The sequence below is a fragment of the Salvelinus alpinus genome, chromosome 39 (genome assembly GCF_045679555.1).
Source record: "Salvelinus alpinus chromosome 39, SLU_Salpinus.1, whole genome shotgun sequence".
NCBI lineage: Eukaryota > Metazoa > Chordata > Actinopteri > Salmoniformes > Salmonidae > Salvelinus > Salvelinus alpinus.
The window spans coordinates 4,103,906-4,122,264 of NC_092124.1; the positions used below are offsets into that span (position 1 = coordinate 4,103,906).

At 43.9% G+C, this 18,359-nt stretch overlaps 2 protein-coding genes and 1 long non-coding RNA gene across 3 annotated transcripts; 1 reads left to right on the forward strand and 2 right to left on the reverse strand.

Annotated features, from left to right (window-relative positions):
* Nucleotides 1–1,716: 1,716 nt before the first annotated feature.
* LOC139566626 (uncharacterized) lies at nt 1,717–3,296 on the reverse strand. Its single transcript, XR_011673127.1, has 2 exons — nt 3,180–3,296; nt 1,717–2,024 (listed from the first exon to the last, which is right to left on the reverse strand). It is a non-coding gene; the product is annotated as an uncharacterized lncRNA (long non-coding RNA).
* Nucleotides 2,812–7,754, forward strand: LOC139566625 (uncharacterized). Its single transcript, XM_071387858.1, has 2 exons — nt 2,812–3,145; nt 6,592–7,754. The coding sequence occupies exons 1-2, from the start codon at nt 3,075–3,077 to the stop codon at nt 7,292–7,294; spliced, it is 774 nt and encodes a 257-aa protein (XP_071243959.1). The 5' UTR covers nt 2,812–3,074; the 3' UTR covers nt 7,295–7,754.
* Nucleotides 7,755–11,342: 3,588 nt separating this feature from the next.
* LOC139566624 (E3 ubiquitin-protein ligase ZFP91-like) lies at nt 11,343–17,715 on the reverse strand. Its single transcript, XM_071387857.1, has 12 exons — nt 16,949–17,715; nt 16,497–16,528; nt 16,256–16,369; nt 16,012–16,048; nt 15,795–15,899; nt 15,497–15,586; nt 15,203–15,322; nt 14,874–14,924; nt 14,622–14,700; nt 14,256–14,370; nt 13,976–14,075; nt 11,343–12,791 (listed from the first exon to the last, which is right to left on the reverse strand). The coding sequence occupies exons 1-12, from the start codon at nt 17,344–17,346 to the stop codon at nt 11,684–11,686; spliced, it is 2,349 nt and encodes a 782-aa protein (XP_071243958.1). The 5' UTR covers nt 17,347–17,715; the 3' UTR covers nt 11,343–11,683.
* Between the last annotated feature and the right edge of the window lie 644 nt (nt 17,716–18,359).

Genomic DNA, 18,359 nt, shown 5'->3' on the forward strand with positions numbered 1-18,359 from the left:
TAAAGTTTTATTGTCACGTGCACAAGTACAGTAAAATGCTGACTTGCTAGCTCTTTCCCAACAATGCAGTTTTCAATAAAAAATTGTATAAAGTCTTTTTTTTTTTAAACACACAAGAAACGAAGATGAGAAAAGATGAGAAAGTAAGCTATATACAGGGTCAGTACCAGGGACACTGGCGTGGTTAAGGTAGATAGGTACATGTAGACAAGGGTAAGGAGAAAGTGACTGGTAGCAGGATTAATAACAATCAACATAGCAGCAGCATAAAGGAGCCCTAATACGAGGTTCGCACCTACCAGAACTTGCCTAGCTGAAGCGAATGTCTGTGCTTCGCATAATCCCTTAAATATACATTTGCTTGCAAAACGAGAGAAAAAAATTGCAATATTATAGTTTGTCCCTCTTGAGACGCCGCAGCAATAGCATTGCCATAACACTTCCTCAAAATATTCCTAATCAATCAAAGATAAATACAGGCTTTAGTGGTGGGTGGGTGGGTGTGCTGGTGTGTGTGTGGTGATGAGTGTGTGAGTGTTGGTGTCAGTGTGTGTGTGTGTGAGTGTGTGTGCAGGAGTATCAGTACGTGCATGTGTGAGTGTATGGGTAGAGACCCCTGAGTGGCATATAGTGCAGATAGTCAGTGCAGATAGACCGTGGGTGAGGATGGGCAGCTATTTTCTAGCTGTTCAAAAGTCTCAGTGCCTAGAGTCACCCTTATACTCAATGAACCAGATATACACATTCTTACATAACATTAATGCAATCATCTTTTTTTTCTGATAATTCATGCAAAATCTCATATTGTTGTGAATGAATTCATTGATGTTATCTCCAAATAGGACTGCTTAAGTGAACAAACACACATAGGGACCACAACTACATTCATCTACTCCTCTCTTCACCATACTGAGCCGCACCAAAACCCTTAACCTACCCCTTACCCACAACCGGGTTCGTATCCTAACCTCAATCCTGCCCCTTACCCTAAACCGGGTTCGTATCAAAATCCCAACCCTACCCTCCCCATACACTCATACACCACTCTTTGCCTTCTTTGAGCCCACCCCGGTCTTTATTCATGTTTTGTATAGTCTGATGTTTTGACTCCCATTTTGTTATTTGTCTTTTCATTTCTATAATTGTAAAGTGACTTTGGGTCCTTGAAAAGCACTAAGTCCCATGCCTTATCATTATTATTATCATCATCTACTACCTGACCTTTGAAATTCCCACAATATTTCGAAAATTCATATTTCAGAACAATGTCCACAACCTTTCCATGTAATGCCAAATACCATAGAGACAGATATTTCTGTTGTGTGTGAAGGATGCCCTCCATTTCCTTCTCATACTGCTTTATGGAGTCCATTATTTTAACACTCAATGTAATACTATTGCGAGCACATTACTTTCTTTTTCATGTTTATAGCTTTGGCCATCCAAGGTGCTTTTAAATTCACAGGTATTATTCAATATTTTAAAAGCCACCAATCGCTTGCTATTCTAGGTACCTTAGGCAGAACATCAATACTCTCAGAACAGAAATTCTGTAACTGTTGGCTAACAAAAGAACAAGAAGCACATAAATACAACGTGATCCTCCAAATGAGATTTTACAAGATCAAGGTGCACATCAATTTAGTGGTGGGTGGGTGTGTGCGTGGTGATGAGTGTGCGTGTGTAGAGTACCAGTCAAAAGTTTGGACACACCTACTCATTCAAGGGTTTTTCTTTATTTTTTCTATTTTCTACATTGTAAAATAATTGTGAAGACATCAAAACTATGAAATAACACATATGCAATCATGTAGTAACCAAAAAAGTGTTAAACAAATCAAAATATAGTTTATATTTGAGATTCTTCAAAGTAGCAACCCTTTGCCTTGATGACAGCTTTGCACACTCTTGGCATTCTGTCAACCATCTTCATCTGGAATGCTTTTCCAACAGTCTTGAAGGAGTTCCCAGCACTTGTTGGCTGCTTTTCCTTCACTCTGCGGTCCAACACATCCCAAACCAGTCTTTGCCCAACAAAGTGATATTAGGATATATAAGTTATCCTGTATGAGCTTTTGTGACAAATACATTACATTGTTACAGGTGTCAAGCTTATGGGCATGTGGCAGCAGTGTGTAGGAGGGAGGTTCCTAGGTGTGGGAAGTGTGCAGAAGGACATGAGACAAAGGAATGTGTAGCATTGGGGAAAGTAGTAGTATGTGTTAATTGAAAGGGTGCCCATGGGGCTGGGGATCAGAAATGTCCCATGCGAGAGAGGCAGGTTGGTTTCCTGGGTTAGAGTAGTGCAGAAGTTGTCATATGCTGAGGCAGTGAAGAAAGAAGAGGAAGTCGGGTCAAGGGATCCTGAGAGGAGTGGTGTGAGTAGTAGATCTGTACTAGTAAAGAGGGATAGGCCAACAAGTGATATATCTTTCAGTAAGATTGGATTTTTTACATTTTATAGCAATGGTTATCAACTGTACTGCAGGGATGGAACGTACGTCGCAGAAAATTGAGGTTGTGGTGGTAGCTGCGGCGAGGTATTTGGGTGCCCTAGACTTGACATCAGAAGAGTTACAGGGTGTCTTAAGTGGTGGTGGTGTCCCTTCCTTTCAGGTTGTTGGCCTGAGGTAGGACTGAATAGATTTAAATAGTGGAGTAGGGAGGTGTTATTTTTGTGGGTGTTTTTTTCAAATAAAGTACAAGGGAGTTGTACTCCAGTCTAGTAGGTGGAGGTAATGCAACATTTACTGGATGCCAACCGCCGTTCAACCTCTTCGAATAAGAAGTAGTAGTAGGCGGGGAACTTTTATTTTGAAGATTTTCGAAATTCGGTGATCCAGAGGTGCTTACACTTTCATTTGGATTAGCAAATTGTAGCTATACCAACAACAGAACTACAACAATTCATAAATGTATTGAGCAACAAACACCTTCATACTGAGTATAACTGCTAGTTCAATCAAACTTAAGACGCAGACCGCAATTTGTGACTGGATTAAAGCGAAAGAAGGACGAAGAGACGGAAAAATATAGATACTAGCTAGCTAACGTAAGGCTAGCAGCAAGGTTACATGAATTCTCTCGTTGGCTATGGCGTGTCCTCTGATTCTGACAGCGATGAGGATATTGGAAACAACAAGAAGTAAGTTACAATTCAGGAATACAATTTAGCAAACCTTTCTTTGTGGAAGAATCATTGAAAATGTGTTCCATAGAGCTCGCCAAGTTGTAGTCCTAAAACCCGGGAATTAGTTACCTCAGGTTCGTTCAGACCGAGGTAAAGTTGGTTTTATATTCACACATTGACATTCAGACATTCGCCAAAAGCCATTTACAAATGTAAAAATAATGAACTAATTCACCGTTTGTCACAGAATCATCAAACTAGATATGATGTATTCTATAAATGTCCAGCATACTTGTACAACCTTTGTTTTGAATACAAATTCCAGTTTTGATTAGATAGAAATACATAATATATGAAATGCAATTTAAAGCTGTATAAATCAATAACTAATTCACCGTTTGTCACAAACATCAAACTAGGTATGATTTATTCTGTATGTTTAGCATACTTTTACAATATTTTTTAAAATGAAAAATTCCAGTTTTGATTTGATAGAGGGCAGCTGCATTAAATAGTACCCACAAAACACCAGTCTCAACGTCAACAGTGAAGAGGCGACTCCGGGATGCTGGGCTTCTAGGCAGAGTTGCAGAGCAATAGCCATATCTCTGTCCAGTGACTGTGTTCTTTTGACCATCTTAATCTTTTATTTTTATTGGCCAGTCTGAGATATGGCTTTTCCTTTGTAACTCTGCCTAGATGGCCAGCATCCCGGAGTCACCGTGTTTTGCGGGTACTATTTAATGAAGCTGCCAGTTGAGGACTTGTGAGGCGTCTGTTTCTCAAACTAGACACTCAAATGTACTTGTCCTCTTGCTCAGTTGTGTACCGGGGCTTCCCACTCCTCTTTCTATTCTGGTTAGAGCCAGTTTGCTTTGCTCTGTGAAGGGAGTAGTACACAGCGTTGTACGAGATCTTCAGTTTCTTGGCAATTTTACGCACTGAATAGCCTTCATTTCTCAGAACAAGAATAGACTGACGAGTTTCAGAGGAAAGTTCTTTGTTTCTGGCCATTTTGAGCCTGTAATCGAACCCACAAATGCTGATGCTCCAGATACTCAACTAGTCTATAGAAGGCCAGTTTTATTGCTTCTTTAATTAGAACAACAGTTTTCAGCAGCCGTGCTAACATAATTGCAAAAGGGTTTTCTAATGATCAATTAGCATTTCGAAATGATAAACTCGGATTAGCAAACACAACGTGCCATTGGAACACAGGAGTGATGGTTGCTGATAATGGGCCTCTGTATGCCTGTGTAGATATTCCATAAAAAATCAGCCGTTTCCAGCAACAATAGTCATTTACAACATTAACAATGTCTACACTGTAATTCTGATCAATTTGATGTTATTTTAATGGACAACATTTTTTGCTTTTCTTTCAAAAACAAGGATGTTTCTAAGTGACCCCAAACTTTTGAACGGTGGAGTATGTTATGGTTCACTCTTAGTTTTCCTTATCTCCACTGTGGAATGTCCATGTTGATCCTCTTGGTTGTCTTGGTCCTCTTGATCCATCCACCTGTCTTAGTTAGTCAAGCCTGACCCCTTCATCCTGTAGTTTTTTCCTGTAATCTAATTTAATATGACTGAAGATGCAGCATTTTATGCCAGGCCCCTTCTAATAGGGTATAACAGACTCGTTAGAACTTTGACCACACGCCTTCTAGACTGAATTTTTATTTAAAACAAAAGTTGTAAAAGTACGCTAGACATTTATAGAAAAAATCATGCGTAGTTTGGTGTTTCTGTGACAAACGGTGAATTAGTTATTGATTTATACTGCTTTAAATGCATTTTATAGATTTTATGTATTTCCATCAAATCAAAACTGGAATGTTTATTCAAAACAAAGGTCGTAAAAGTATGCTAGACATTTATAGAATAAACCATATCTATTTGTCTTTTTCTGTGACAATCAGTTAATTAGTTATTGATTTTTACAATTTTAAATGGCTTTTGGCGAATGTCTGTTGAATGTCTGAATGTGTCAATATAAAACCTTACTTTACCTCGATTTCGTTCAGCCATTCCTATGGGGAAAGAATAGGGTTTGTGGATAAATGCAGAAAATAAGGTTAACACAGGTTTAGGAGATCTTATACGATTTGTTCTATGAGGTAATATCAGTCAGTTTTTTATTTTATTTAACCTTTTATTTTATCAGGGAGTCATATTGAGACCAAGATCTCTTTTACCGATGAGCTCCGAATTGCATACATTACAGACAATACACACATCAAAACATATACACAAAATGCAAGCAGAAATAAAAACATGGTCATCAAAAACAAACACATTCATCAGTAATAAGGTCCTCGATCAGCTTTCTGAATTGCCCTAGAGGCACCTAAACATTATTTTAAGAACATTTAGAAGATTGTTCCACAAAAAAAAGTGCTTGAAAGCTGATTTACCTAACTCAGTAGAGACCAAAGGAATTTCCAGAGTTAGCCATCCCTGAGACCAGGTGTGGTAACTCGTATGTCTAAAGTTTAGTAAAGATGTTTGGTACAGTGGGACTTTTTGTAAAAGAGCTTTTATAAACGAGAACTTAGCAATGTATCAACCTACGTGACATCAAACGAGGGCCAACCAACTTTCTGGTAGAGAATGCAGTGATGAGTCCTAAAATTGTCGGCCGTAATAAAGCGCAGTGCGCTATGATAAGCTGCATCTAACGGCTTTAATGAAGTGGCAGCTGTGTTCCTATAGATGACGTCGCCATAGTCTAGGACCGATAGGAACAGCATCTATTTCTATAGGAGAAGCCCATTTTTTAAATTCTCCGCTTCTGAACTAATTTGTCGATATGCTTTTTAAAAGACAGCTTCTCATCTATCCAGACGCCCAGCTATTTGTAAGCAGGGACACGATCGATATGGACACCATCCAAAGTACATATGCTTAAATCATCAGAGTTATTTTTATGCGCTCTAGAGAAGTTTAGTTTTACCTGTGTTCTTTACTCATTTCAGGTCAATAAAGTTTTTCTGTAGTACAATGAAGGCAGACTGTAGTTCAGACAGAGCCTGCTCAACCGTGGGGGCAATAGCATACGCAACACTATCATTGGCATATTAAGTGCAGGTTGTAATTGAATGTAAACAGTAAAAAGTACAGGACCCAAAATCGACGACTGCGGGACACCTTCTTTAATATCCCGGGAAACCTGATTTAACACCGTTAAGTAGATACACATTGTGTTCTATCTGTCGAGTTATTTTTAAACCAGTTGCATGCAGCCTGGTCTAAACCATTTTGAGGAAAGCCTCTGGATTAGCAGTGAGTGATCAAAAATATGGAAAGCCTTTGACAGGTCAATGAAGAGGGCAGCAAAAGGTTGCCTTTTATCCATACAGTTAACCGCTAAAATATTTGAATCCATTATTCATTCTCGGCTAAGATCTTTACACTACAGCTAGTATACCAATCCGTTTATACATGTTGTTTATTTGAAGGACTGAGAGCAAGGTGGATGGGGAGACCCAGAAGAAGGGCCGCAATTTCCTCCTAGAGTCCGGGTCAGCCTCCAGTAAGTCAGACTGTGACTTCAACCCAGAGGAAGAGGGGGACCCTGTATCTCAACTAAAACCTAAATGCCCACCTCCTGCCTGTATGGCACCCCCCTCTGAGTCCCGGACCCCTCTCCTCCCCGCACCCCCCAGTTCCCTCTCCCACAAACTCCCCCCTCCACCCCTCGGGGCCTCGTCCAAGAGTGGCGTATTCGCCAACCCCTTCAAGGCGCAAGCCGACCAGAAGCTCAACGTCTTGCAGAAGCACGTCCCTCTCACTCTGCTGGCTCGACCCTCCCAGATAGGAGGCAAGAGGATGTGCGTGGCGTACAGGAAGGATGGACGCTGCAGGTTCGGGATCAAATGCAAGTTTGCCCATGACAGCGACCTCCAGAGCTCCATCATTCCCAATGACTATGACCCCCCTGCGGGTGACGATCCCGGATCGGACCAAGCTGACACCAACGCGGGGGGCTTTTCATACATGGGTCGCCAGAACTTTCACGACAACCAGGGAGGAGACCCTGAAGAGAAGGGTCAGCAGTCTAGGAAGAGGAGAGTAGGGCTGAGTAACACCCTAGTGCCCCCTAAAAGGTCAATGAAGAATTATGCAATGCAGAGGAAGAGAGAACAGGTCAATTTGAACTGAGTGGACTTGCACAGGGATACTGTCAGCAGCAATACACTGTGTGTGTGTGTGTGTGTGTGTGTGTGTGTGTGTGTGTGTGTGTGTGTGTGTGTGTGTGTGTGTGTGTGTGTGTGTGTGTGACAGAGAAAATGGGAATGTGTTCCAATTTTGTACCCTTATTCTGCAATCATTTACTCCCCCTCATGGATGTAAAAGGAATGGACTGGTGTAAAATAGGGTGGAGTGAATGCAAACTTCTGTTAGAAGAGAATATAATCAGACCACAGCCAGAGAGCATTCTATAGGATACCTATAGCACACCTCCAAACTTCTGTTCAGTCCAGTACATATACTTGAGATTGGTAGTTTCTACATGACACGTTTTTGTAGTTTCATTGAAAACACATTCCTTTCTGTTAGAAACTGTCCATTGGAAATATAAGCTACAATTTATCATTGTTAAATAAATGCTTTAAATGTCTGCAACTTGTGTTTGTGATCACTTAATGATGAATGGGCATAGGAACTGGCGACACGAATAAAGTTATGGATCGAGTTTAGGAACATATAGAATGATTGATTTAAAGTGGATTTAAACGGTTGAAAGAAGAGGCATCACAGGGTTACTTGTTTGGATCAGTTGCAACAGACTCCGGCATCAGTCACAATGTAAAGCACACACGCTAAGCTCCTGCTTTTTGGGATGCATCTATTGGAGCTTCTACACACTGGTGGATGACGCTTCTCTTTTGGAGTCCAAAGCCCCAAAAACTGCAATGAAAGCCAAGATCTAACGGAACAGACAGCGGGCTCTGATGCCGAGGCAAGCCCCGACTGGCTCGTAGACCATTGGCAGGAGAGGGTGGTGGCACCTCGGCTAAAGTCGCAAAACACAGTTGACTTTGGAGGAGGGTTCTTCATCGATGAAGACGAGGGACAGGAGGAGCTAAGGTGGCGCATCAACCAGGTATGTACACTTTATAACTCGTCAAACATTGCAGGAGGCAGCGGGGTCATATCTGTTGAGTTATGTCAGCGTCTCATCTCTCAAAGATGTCAGATGTGTAACAGAAAAATATGTATTGATTCATGCCACAGCAAATGCCAGTGGCCAAGTGGAGTCAGTTTCTTTCTATAGCCTAGCTACCTGAAACAATGGCCATGATTAAATGGTTTACGACAGTGACAACCAGCCACTATCTGAATGACTTAAGAAGCTCCATTTAATTTTTATTGATTTTTAAATCAATTGCTTTATCGGCATGATGTAACGATGTAAATATTGCCGAAGCGTACTTTGGAAATTTGAATAATTTAACCAATATCGATAACAAACAAAAATGATCAAGATTGTAACAAGAAACAGGACAATCAATAACAACAATAGTCAATTGTGTTTAAAAAAATATATATATTACTAGGGCTCCTTGGCTGACTGACTCCTAGCACTCTCTGCATTGATTGTAAGTTGCTCTTGATACGAGCGTCTGCTAAATGACTAAAATATCAAATGTACTAGAAGTGTAGACAGTGTTGAGTTAGCCTGGGCGCCATGTCTTCTTGGTCGGACAATTCCACAAGCAGTTGACTAGAGAGCAGAAACGCTCCTTAGAGGCGGGGTGCTCCGAGGAGGCTAAGGAGTACGGAGAGAACAGGGAGGTGCAGAAACGCTCCTTAGAGGCGGGGTGCTCCGAGGAGGCTAAGGAGTACAGAGAGAACAGGGAGGTGCAGAAACGCTCCTTAGAGGCGGGGTGCTCCGAGGAGGCTAAGGAGTACGGAGAGAACAGGGAGGTGCAGAAACGCTCCTTAGAGGCGGGGTGCTCCGAGGAGGCTAAGGAGTACGGAGAGAACAGGGAGGTGCAGAAACGCTCCTTAGAGGCGGGGTGCTCCGAGGAGGCTAAGGAGTACGGAGAGAACAGGTAGGTGCAGAAACGCTCCTTAGAGGCGGGGTGCTCCGAGGAGGCTAAGGAGTACAGAGAGAACAGGGAGGTGCAGAAACGCTCCTTAGAGGCGGGGTGCTCCGAGGAGGCTAAGGAGTACAGAGAGAACAGGGAGGTGCAGAAACGCTCCTTAGAGGCGGGGTGCTCCGAGGAGGCTAAGGAGTACGGAGAGAACAGGGAAGCGCTTCAACAAAAAGGTCAGTAACACTTTTTTTTTTTTGTGAACCATTTTTAATAAACATGAATTAAATACTGGGATTGGGACAGACAATATTCTTTACAGACAACAGAACGACTGTTCTGATCCTCACTCGGACACACGGCCACTCATATGTCACCTAATATAGATAAAACCTACCAGCTCCAGTGGATTGTGGGAAGCGGGTGATGTAGTTTTTGTTTCTTTACTGATTTAAAAGCACCTGCTCACTGAGCTTGCCAAGTATCACTTGTGTTTATTCAGCTTAGTGTACATATTAAATGGATTGGATTGTTATTTACTCTGTTGTGAACAGAGCTGTGTCGTGCAGTGAGGAGCAGCGTGTGGACAAAGGACACTAGTGCTCACCAGCACGAGTACAGCCCTGAGGAACTAGTGGATGAAGAGGAGGATCTCTACAGGAAGGTCTGTAACACCTGTGGACACGAACTGACCTATGAGAAGATGTAGCTTTTAGTGTCCTTTAAACCTTATCTCGGCGGCCCACAGTGTGAGTTAGTTTTTTGTGGACCACCAGACACCGGACACGAAACTGAGATTCAAATAACTTACTATGTACTTGACCCAAATCCTTGCTGAAGCAAGGAGGCAGGCCTTCCTGAAATCTTATACATGCCATACACAATGTGGCCACAAGAGGGCAGACATACATGAACATTCCTCTACATGTTGTGCTGCTCAGAAGCTGGGGATAGCTGTCATACTATAAAATATCAACTTAATCATTTCCCTTTTATATTGACCATCCAGGATGTATAAGGATCTATGTCTGAAAAATGTGATAATGTTTTTAGTTGGATTACTGTGGATGAATAAAGCCAGGATTCAATCTGGAGTGGACCGTGGAAGATCCGAAAGCGGTTGAAGTCATATGCAGCATTTACTTTGAATGTGACCTCTGTAACATTGCCATAAACTGGCCATCTCATGCCTGATCTACGGGCTTGATTCAATCAGATCAAGTGATAGCCTACACCCGCTTAGCTGGTGTTTCGGTGGTGTAACTACGTTAGAGCTGTCAAATCAGTGAGCAGCTGCTCGTGGGGTCATTGTCACAAAGACACACCCGTCCCACTTGCATTAGATGTTCAGAATGAGAAAGTGTAGGCTATATTAAAACAATGAGACTCAGAAATTCTCATTTTGTGATACTGGTATCATGAGAACCAGAGGAGGATGGTGGGAGGGGCTCATTGTAAAGACTGGAATGGAATATTGGAACCGAGCCAAACCCACGGGAACAACGTGTTTGATTCTATTCCAGCCATTACAATGATGTCCTGTGTGAATTTAAGTATGCTCTCTCTAATTCTCTCGGAGGACCTGAGCCCTAGGACCATGCCTCAGGACTACCTGGCATGATGACTCCTTGTCCAGGTCCAGTCCACCTGGCCGTGCTGCTGCTCCAGTTTCAACTGTTCTCCCTGCGGCTATGGAACACTGACCTGTTCACCGGACGTGCTACCTGTCCCAGACCTGCTGTTTTCAACTCTCTAGAGACAGCAGGAACGGTAGAGATACTCTCAATGATCGGCTATGAAAAGCCAACTGACATTTACTCCTGAGGTGCTGACCTGTTGCACCCTCGACAACTACTGTGATTATTATTATTTGACCATGCTGGTCATTTATGAACATCTTCTGTTATCTCCACCTGGCACAGCCAGAAGAGGACTGGCCACCCGTCATAGCCTGGTTCCTCTCTAGGGAGTTTTTCCTAGTCACCGTGCTTCTACACCTGCATTGCTTGCGGTTTGGGGTTTTAGGCTGGGTTTCTGTACAGCACTTTGATATAGCAGCTGATGTAAGAAGGGCTGTATAAATTTGATTTGAATGAGCCCATCCTCCTATAGCTCCTCCCACCAGCCTCTGATAAACACTAATCTAACACACAAACACAGAAGGCCAGTTGACGGGTATAGATGGCTACATCACTTTATGTTCAAAGGCAGCAACTCACACACACAACTGCCCTGATGTGGGTAGATCTAAAAAGCTACCAAAAGTGACTATAAATACATATCTGTGATCCTATATATTTCAAATTATGCCACAATACATTAGGAGAGGGACATAGCTAGACCTCTCCCTTAATTACTTGTCTTTCCACATCGTTCCCAGTTTCCCCGAACCTCAATCCAGACTGAATCATGTTATTTCACTTTCCTAATTAGTGATAGTACAGCGAAACAGAGCTGAATTCTGTTTGAATTTCCAGGCTAGTCCCCCCCCCCACCCACACAGACTAGTCTAGATAAGTACATGTTGCATGTGTACTTCTGTGGCATCAGTCAAGACATCCCCCTCTTCTGCTCCGTCTCCCTCTCCGCCCCCTTCCCAAACTACCTCTCCCTCCCCTACAGTCTCACACTGTTGAAGGGTGTTAGCGGAAGGAGAGGAGGCAGAGAGAACAGAATCGTCCAGAGTGTAGCTTTCGCTACAACCCACAGTGGTTGGGTCCTGAAGCTGAATGTCCTGAGTTTGGGGCAGAGGTTGGGGTTGGACCTGGGCCATGAGAGGGAGGTTGGCGGTAGAAATATGGGAGCTACTCTGGAGGGTTTGGAGTTGCTGGGGGGTGGCTAACAGGGGGATCTGCTGGAGATGGGTCTGCGATCCGTCGACGGTCTGGAAGGTCATGTGGAGAATCTGCGGCTGCTGATTCTGCTGATAAGACTGCAGGGTCATTTGCTGGAGCTGGTGGGGCTGATGCTGCTGGGTTACCACCGAGCTGGAATGAAGGGCCAGTTGCTGGATCTGGGCCTGCTGCGACTGCTGCTGCTGCGGGGAAGCGGCCGCCACCTGCTGAACAAAATGGAGGGGCATCTGGAGCTGGAGGGTGTGGTGGGGTTGCTGCTGGGTGTCGGATGGCGATGGGGGGTCGATGGGAGACAGGGCAATGGTTAGGGGCATCTGCATGGCATGGAGGCCCTGGTCCTGACTCACTACTACCACCTGGTGGCTCACCTGACCCATCTGAGCTACCTGTTGCCCCATGTGGGTCACTTGTTCGCCCACTTGAGTCACCTGCCCCAGCGGAGCCACCCGTTGCCCCACTTGAGTCATCTGCTGGGCGGGCTCCAGTCGTACCAGCTCCCCTTGGTTCCCGACAGAACCCATTCCAGAGGCCTCCAGCAGGGACGCGGGGGTAGTGATGAGGGCCCCTGCGTTGGCCGCCAGGGCCTCGGCGATGAGCACCTCTGGGTGGCTCTTAGCCTTGTGGGCCACCACACTGTCCTTCTTCTCAAACTTCTTGTTACAGATGGAGCAGGAGAACTGGTAGGTGGCATCAGCGTCGTGCTTCTTCATGTGCCAGTTGAGGGAGGCCTTCTGGCGGCAGGTGAAGCCGCAGATCTCACATCTACAGGAAGTGAGGGAGAGAAGTAGAATGTAAGAAAAAAGGAGGGGGTACATTCAGGGGGTCAGATGAGGTGCAGGTACGGACAGGTGCGACATTTACAGTTGAAGTTGGAAGTCTACATACACATAGGTTGGAGTCATTAAAACTAGTTTTTCAAACACCACAAATTTCTTGTTAACAAACTATAGTTTTGGCAAGTCAGTTAGGACATCTACTTCGTGCACGACACAAGTAATTTTTTTGTTTACAGACAGATTATTTCACTTAATCACAATTCCAGTGGGTCAGAAGTTTACATACACTAAGTAGACTGTGCCTTTAAACAGCTTGGAAAATTCTGTCCTCTGGTCTGATGAAGCAAAAATAGAACTGTTTGGCCATAATGACCATCGTTATGTTTGGAGGAAAAGGGGGGAGGCTTGCAAGCCGAAGTTCACCATCCCAACCGTGAAGAACAGGGTGGCAGCATCATGTTGTGGGGGTGCTTTGCTGCAGGAGGGACTGGTGCACTTCCCAAAATAGATGGAATCATGAGGAGGGAAATTGTGTATATATTGAAGCAACATCTCAAGACATCAGTCAGGAAGTTAAAGCTTGGTCGCAAATGGGTCTTCCAAATGGACAATGACCCCAAGCATACTTCCAAAGTTATGGCAAAATGGCTTAAGGACAACAAAGTCCAGGTATTGGAGTGGCCATCAGAAAGCCCTGACCTCAATCCAACAGAAAATTTGTGAGCAAAACTGAAAAAGCGTGTGCGAGCAAGGAGGCCTATAAACCTGACTCAGTTACACCAGCTCGGTCAGGAGGAATGGGCTGAAATTCAACCAACTTATTGTGGGAAGCTACCCGAAACATTTGACCCAAGTTAAACAATTTAAAGGCAATGCTACCAAATACTAATTGAGTGTATGTAAACTTCTGACCCACTGGGAATGTGATGAAAGAAATAAAAGCTGCAATAAATCACTCTACTATTATTCTGACATTTCACATTCTTAAAATAAAGTGGTGATCCTAACTGACCTAAGACAGGGCATTTTTACTAGGATTAAATGTCAGGAATTGTGAAAAAATGAGTTTAAATGTATTTGGCTAAGGTGTATGTAAACTTCAACTGTAAATAAATGGAATTAATGAACAACCAGGCAAACAAGTAAATGAGGTTGGAGATGGAAACTCACTGCAGTGGTTTCTCTCCGGTGTGGATCATGCGGTGCACGGCCAGATTGTGGGAGCTCTTGAAGGCGCGGGCGCAGAACTCGCAGATGTAGTCCCTCTGGTCTGAGAGAGGGAACAGAGTGAGTTGGCAGTAGCCAAACACAGAAAACAATGACAGGTCAAGCGCTGGTTGTGTGTGATTGTATATATAAATGTACCTGTGTGTGAATGTAAATGTTAAGTGAGGATAGTTAGACATCGTATTCAGTGTGGGTGTATGTGGATCTCTCCTTGTGTGTTTACCTGTGTGGTGCTTGGCATGGCGAAGTAGCTGTTTCTGCAGCCTGAAGAGTCTTCCACAGGATGGGTGAGGACATACAAACTTCTTCTTCAACAGGTGCTGGTACTTAATATGGTGCTGGGAATTACAGGAAAAAGAGAGTCAGAGAGAGATGAAGGATGGGGAAAAAAGCTAAATACTATTCACCAGTGTTGGGATCAATTCCATTTCCACACCCAATTTAAGAAGTGAAATTGAAATTCAATTGCATGCATTGAAAAGATTCCGAATTGAAATCGACCCCAACCCTGTTCGTGCACAACTCAATCTTAGAATAGCTTGGGTGCTTAGTCGTCGCCATGGCGACCACTACAGTTGCTATGGCAGACCTGCAGGTAGCGAGGGTGAGCCAGGACTGTGCCACACCCCTCCATCTCACAACGCACGTACTGCACAGGGGGCTTCTTCCTGTGGGGGCGGGACATGACAGAACTGTCAATCATGTGTGTCAATCATCATGCATGTCAGAGGTGAGGGTTTGGCTTTTATACATATGATTTCACTAATGTTCTGTTAGTTGACTGTAAAAAAATATATATATATAAAGCGTATTGTTGCAGTTGAACAGCAATGTCAACTACCTTCTTTTCGGGAGCCGGGGACTTTTATCATCTTTCCTTCGCCTGCCTCTTCTGAGGGAAATGGAGAGAATAAAAGAAGTTGAGAGAACTCTATTCAAGCAAGGAGTTAAATCAAGAGACCAAACCAATGCCAGATCCAATTAAAATGTCCATTAACGTGAAAGAAGTCTGCCCTTGCATACCCTTCCTTTAAAGTCTGCAATTGCACACACTCCGTTATCGATTTAACAATGGTGGAAACGCCAGCCACTTCCAATGCTTTTAAATACATGATGGGGAGAGTGAAAGTACACACTTTGGGAGAAGGTTGGAGAATGGGGGGGGCTTACTTTCTGGGCAAATCCCCCTCTCCGAACTCATTCTCCAGCTTCACATCTGTGCCCTCTATCTTGATTCCTGGCTCCTTCTCTTTCTGTCTTGGGGGTTTGCGCCGCGGTTTGGGGACATCCCTGAGAGACGGAGGATCCATTTTGAAGGTCAACAGACAGGTCACATGGGTAAAACAAACATTTATATGCATGCACACACACACACCCATTCACACAAGGGGAGTAATTCATTGGAGCTGACATACACACACTCACAAATGGAATGCATTACGACAGACACATATACACACACACCTAGTAGTCTCAGCCTCTGGGTTGTAGCTCTGGTCGTTGAGGTCATCTCTGAAGGGAATGTCCTCGTCACTGCTGATTACCTCCTCCCCACTGTAACAACCACAGTGCTCAAACTCATAGCCTTACACACACACACACACACACACACACACACACACACACACACACACACACACACACACACACACACACACACACACACACAATGATCCTACCACACCTCCACTAGCTAAACATTTGTGGACCATTGATTATTGCCTATTCTGATCAACACACACTGCCGTCTCGCCAACATTACCTCTGTGACTGTGGCTGGAAGCTGAGGTCTTTCGGGTCATCTTGGAAAGGAGGCTCATCTTCTCCTCCCAAGAGAACATCTTCCTCATTCTCCTCTTTTTTCTCACTAAGGCGAGGAGTCAGTGTTACTACGGCAGCACAGAGAGACCGACCCAAGCCCTACACACACACACACACACACACACACGAGATGAGTAAGAATGTGTGTGTATACTCACATCCCAAATGTCTTCTTTTCGACTACCTTTGCCTCCACTGGAAAAATAAATCACATAATGCCAATATTACAATTTAATTGGGCTTTTCAGGATGACACATTCCTCTCTGTCTCGGGAACGGCCCAACCCCCACAGAATAGAGGTAACCGACCAGAAATCGAACCCCGGGTGTCCATGCAACCCAAGTCCTTGTTAGCCCAGACAGTTTAATCCCAAACACAATTTAGCTGGTTGGTGTGCCTACCGGTTGGGGTGTCGGTGCCAGGCTCACTCTTGCACACAAGTTTGGCGGACCCCTTGGCACCCCGGGCAGAAGGTGCCTTGGCACGCGCCTGAGCATTCTGTGAGTGAGGGGGGGCTGGAAGGGGCAAAGTGAGTGCCATCATATACACCTTGAATTAGAATACTGCAACAAGTCTTATTAGTTTGTTACTGTAGACACGTCTGTCTAGTTTATCAAGCAATGTATGAGGGTGGTCACCTACCTTGAACAGTGGGTTTCTTTGGGTCCCCTGAGCTGCAGAGAAAGATAGTTATCAAAATAGTGAACTTCTTGGCTAACTCTTAATCTAGCTATGTACAATGTGACATCAACATGAGTTGATGTCATTCAAGACTGCTACATACAGGTCACAATTTGACAAAATCGCTTGCACCAGGAATGAGGAGAGAACAGGTAAAGTACATTAGACATTAAAAACCAGGTATTACCCCTCCCCATTCCTCCTCCCTTTTATAAAAGGAACTGTGCTGGAATACGTACATTTCAGAGAATACAATTAGCAGCAATGCATGCAACCGGTTTTATGGCATTAAAATGTTGACAAGCAAACTTGGCTGGCTAACAATTTCACAGGCATTTAAAGATGTTACGTGTATTAAAGAGGACACGGCTATTTTGCAATGTATGGTGTACTAAAGGCGTATACGAACGTACTCATGAGCTTGACTACTGTCGTCATTCCCGACCTCTTCTGTACTCTCTGTTGGAGCTGCGGAGGAGGCATTTTTCCTGGGTCGTGGACAAGCAGCCTTCCTCCTGCGGTTTACGGCTTTGTCAGGGCTCGATTCTTCTGCATCGTCACTCTTCTCGCTCTGCAACCAAGCTGGTACCGTTCGTGTAGACCGGTCTCGTAACACTCGTCCAGAACTCGGAGTGCCTGGTGTTGCTCCATTCGTACACGGTGAAGGAGAAACCCCCTTCTTCCGGCCGACTCCTCGGCCTCTCGAAGTCCTGCGCGGGGTGACCGCTGCACTCGAGGCCGGGGATTGGGCCGTGGCCTTGTCGTCTTCGGGCTCTTCCCTTTTGTTGTTATCGCCGATTTGCGGCTCCATTACCGCGTGTTCCTGGTTCCTACCCTTTTGTCCCGGGTCGTATTTATTACTTTCTCTGATACTGTACTGACAGGAAAAAAATAATTACATTTGATACATCGATCAAACGCTTGGATTGCTAGCTAAAGGCCGTAATCCGACTGTGACATAATTCACAGAATTCGGGCCTTGTCCGCAAATGATAAGCATTCATTTATTGATCAATAATTTAAAAAAAACTTTCTTAATTCTTACTATAATAATAAACCAATATCCATTTTTAAAGAACCAGACACAATTTTGCATTCTTAAAGCTATAGTAAACCTAACTATTTGCACGGGCCATGTCGCGTTACCACTTTGTTGCGTCTCCTTTAAGCCAAAATAAAACCAAGGTTAAATGCATGAGCAACATATTGTTCAGCAGTTGCACAGGTTCGCATCATCATCACCCCAAAACCTATATGTACAGACCACATAACACGTGTTGGTCCCATCCCGAGTGTTTACAGATCTGTGAAATCGGACGCGCAGGAGCTGTGCAAAGAGTCTGCATGCACAGACAGCCTTCCTAGTCATGGGAAATGTAGGCCGAGTGCAAACATCATACATGCTGTGTTATCTGATTTTATTTTGAATGTAAAGTCTAACACAAAGTACAGTGAATGTAAGAGTACACTGTGTTATCCAGTCCTTTCTTTGTAAACGATAGAATGTTTTATTATTTTATGTTTTTAAAGTTTTGTGTAGCCTTAAGTAGAATGACTGTTCTAAAATGAGTGGGTAGCAGACAGGGGGCGCTGTCCGGAAGCCACTACCAACAATCTCTCACAGTCTTACGTCAGAATTAGACGTTCATCCATGTTTCTCAAACATAACATTTCAAAGGTTAAGTTTAGGCATTAACTCCGAATGGTTAAGGAAGGGTTAAAGGCTTAAAACAAACATCTCAAACAACTTTCTATTACTGGATTCAGACTTGCAACCTTCGGAATCAGAGGCCGATGCTCACTGTTGCCCCTAGTGGCTAGTTT

Excerpts from the sequence above, each read along its gene's own strand:
- LOC139566625 (XM_071387858.1), top strand. The coding sequence starts at position 3,075 with ATGAATTCTCTCGTTGGCTATGGCGTGTCCTCTGATTCTGACAGCGAT. Across the intron at positions 3,146-6,591 it reads GATATTGGAAACAACAAGAA|GACTGAGAGCAAGGTGGATG; the intron begins GTAAGTTACAAT and ends GTTTATTTGAAG.
- LOC139566624 (XM_071387857.1), bottom strand. The coding sequence starts at position 17,346 with ATGGAGCCGCAAATCGGCGATAACAACAAAAGGGAAGAGCCCGAAGAC. Across the intron at positions 16,370-16,496 it reads AAAGAAACCCACTGTTCAAG|CCCCCCCTCACTCACAGAAT; the intron begins GTAGGTGACCAC and ends TGCCCCTTCCAG. Across the intron at positions 14,371-14,621 it reads CTCACCCTCGCTACCTGCAG|CACCATATTAAGTACCAGCA; the intron begins GTCTGCCATAGC and ends TGTAATTCCCAG.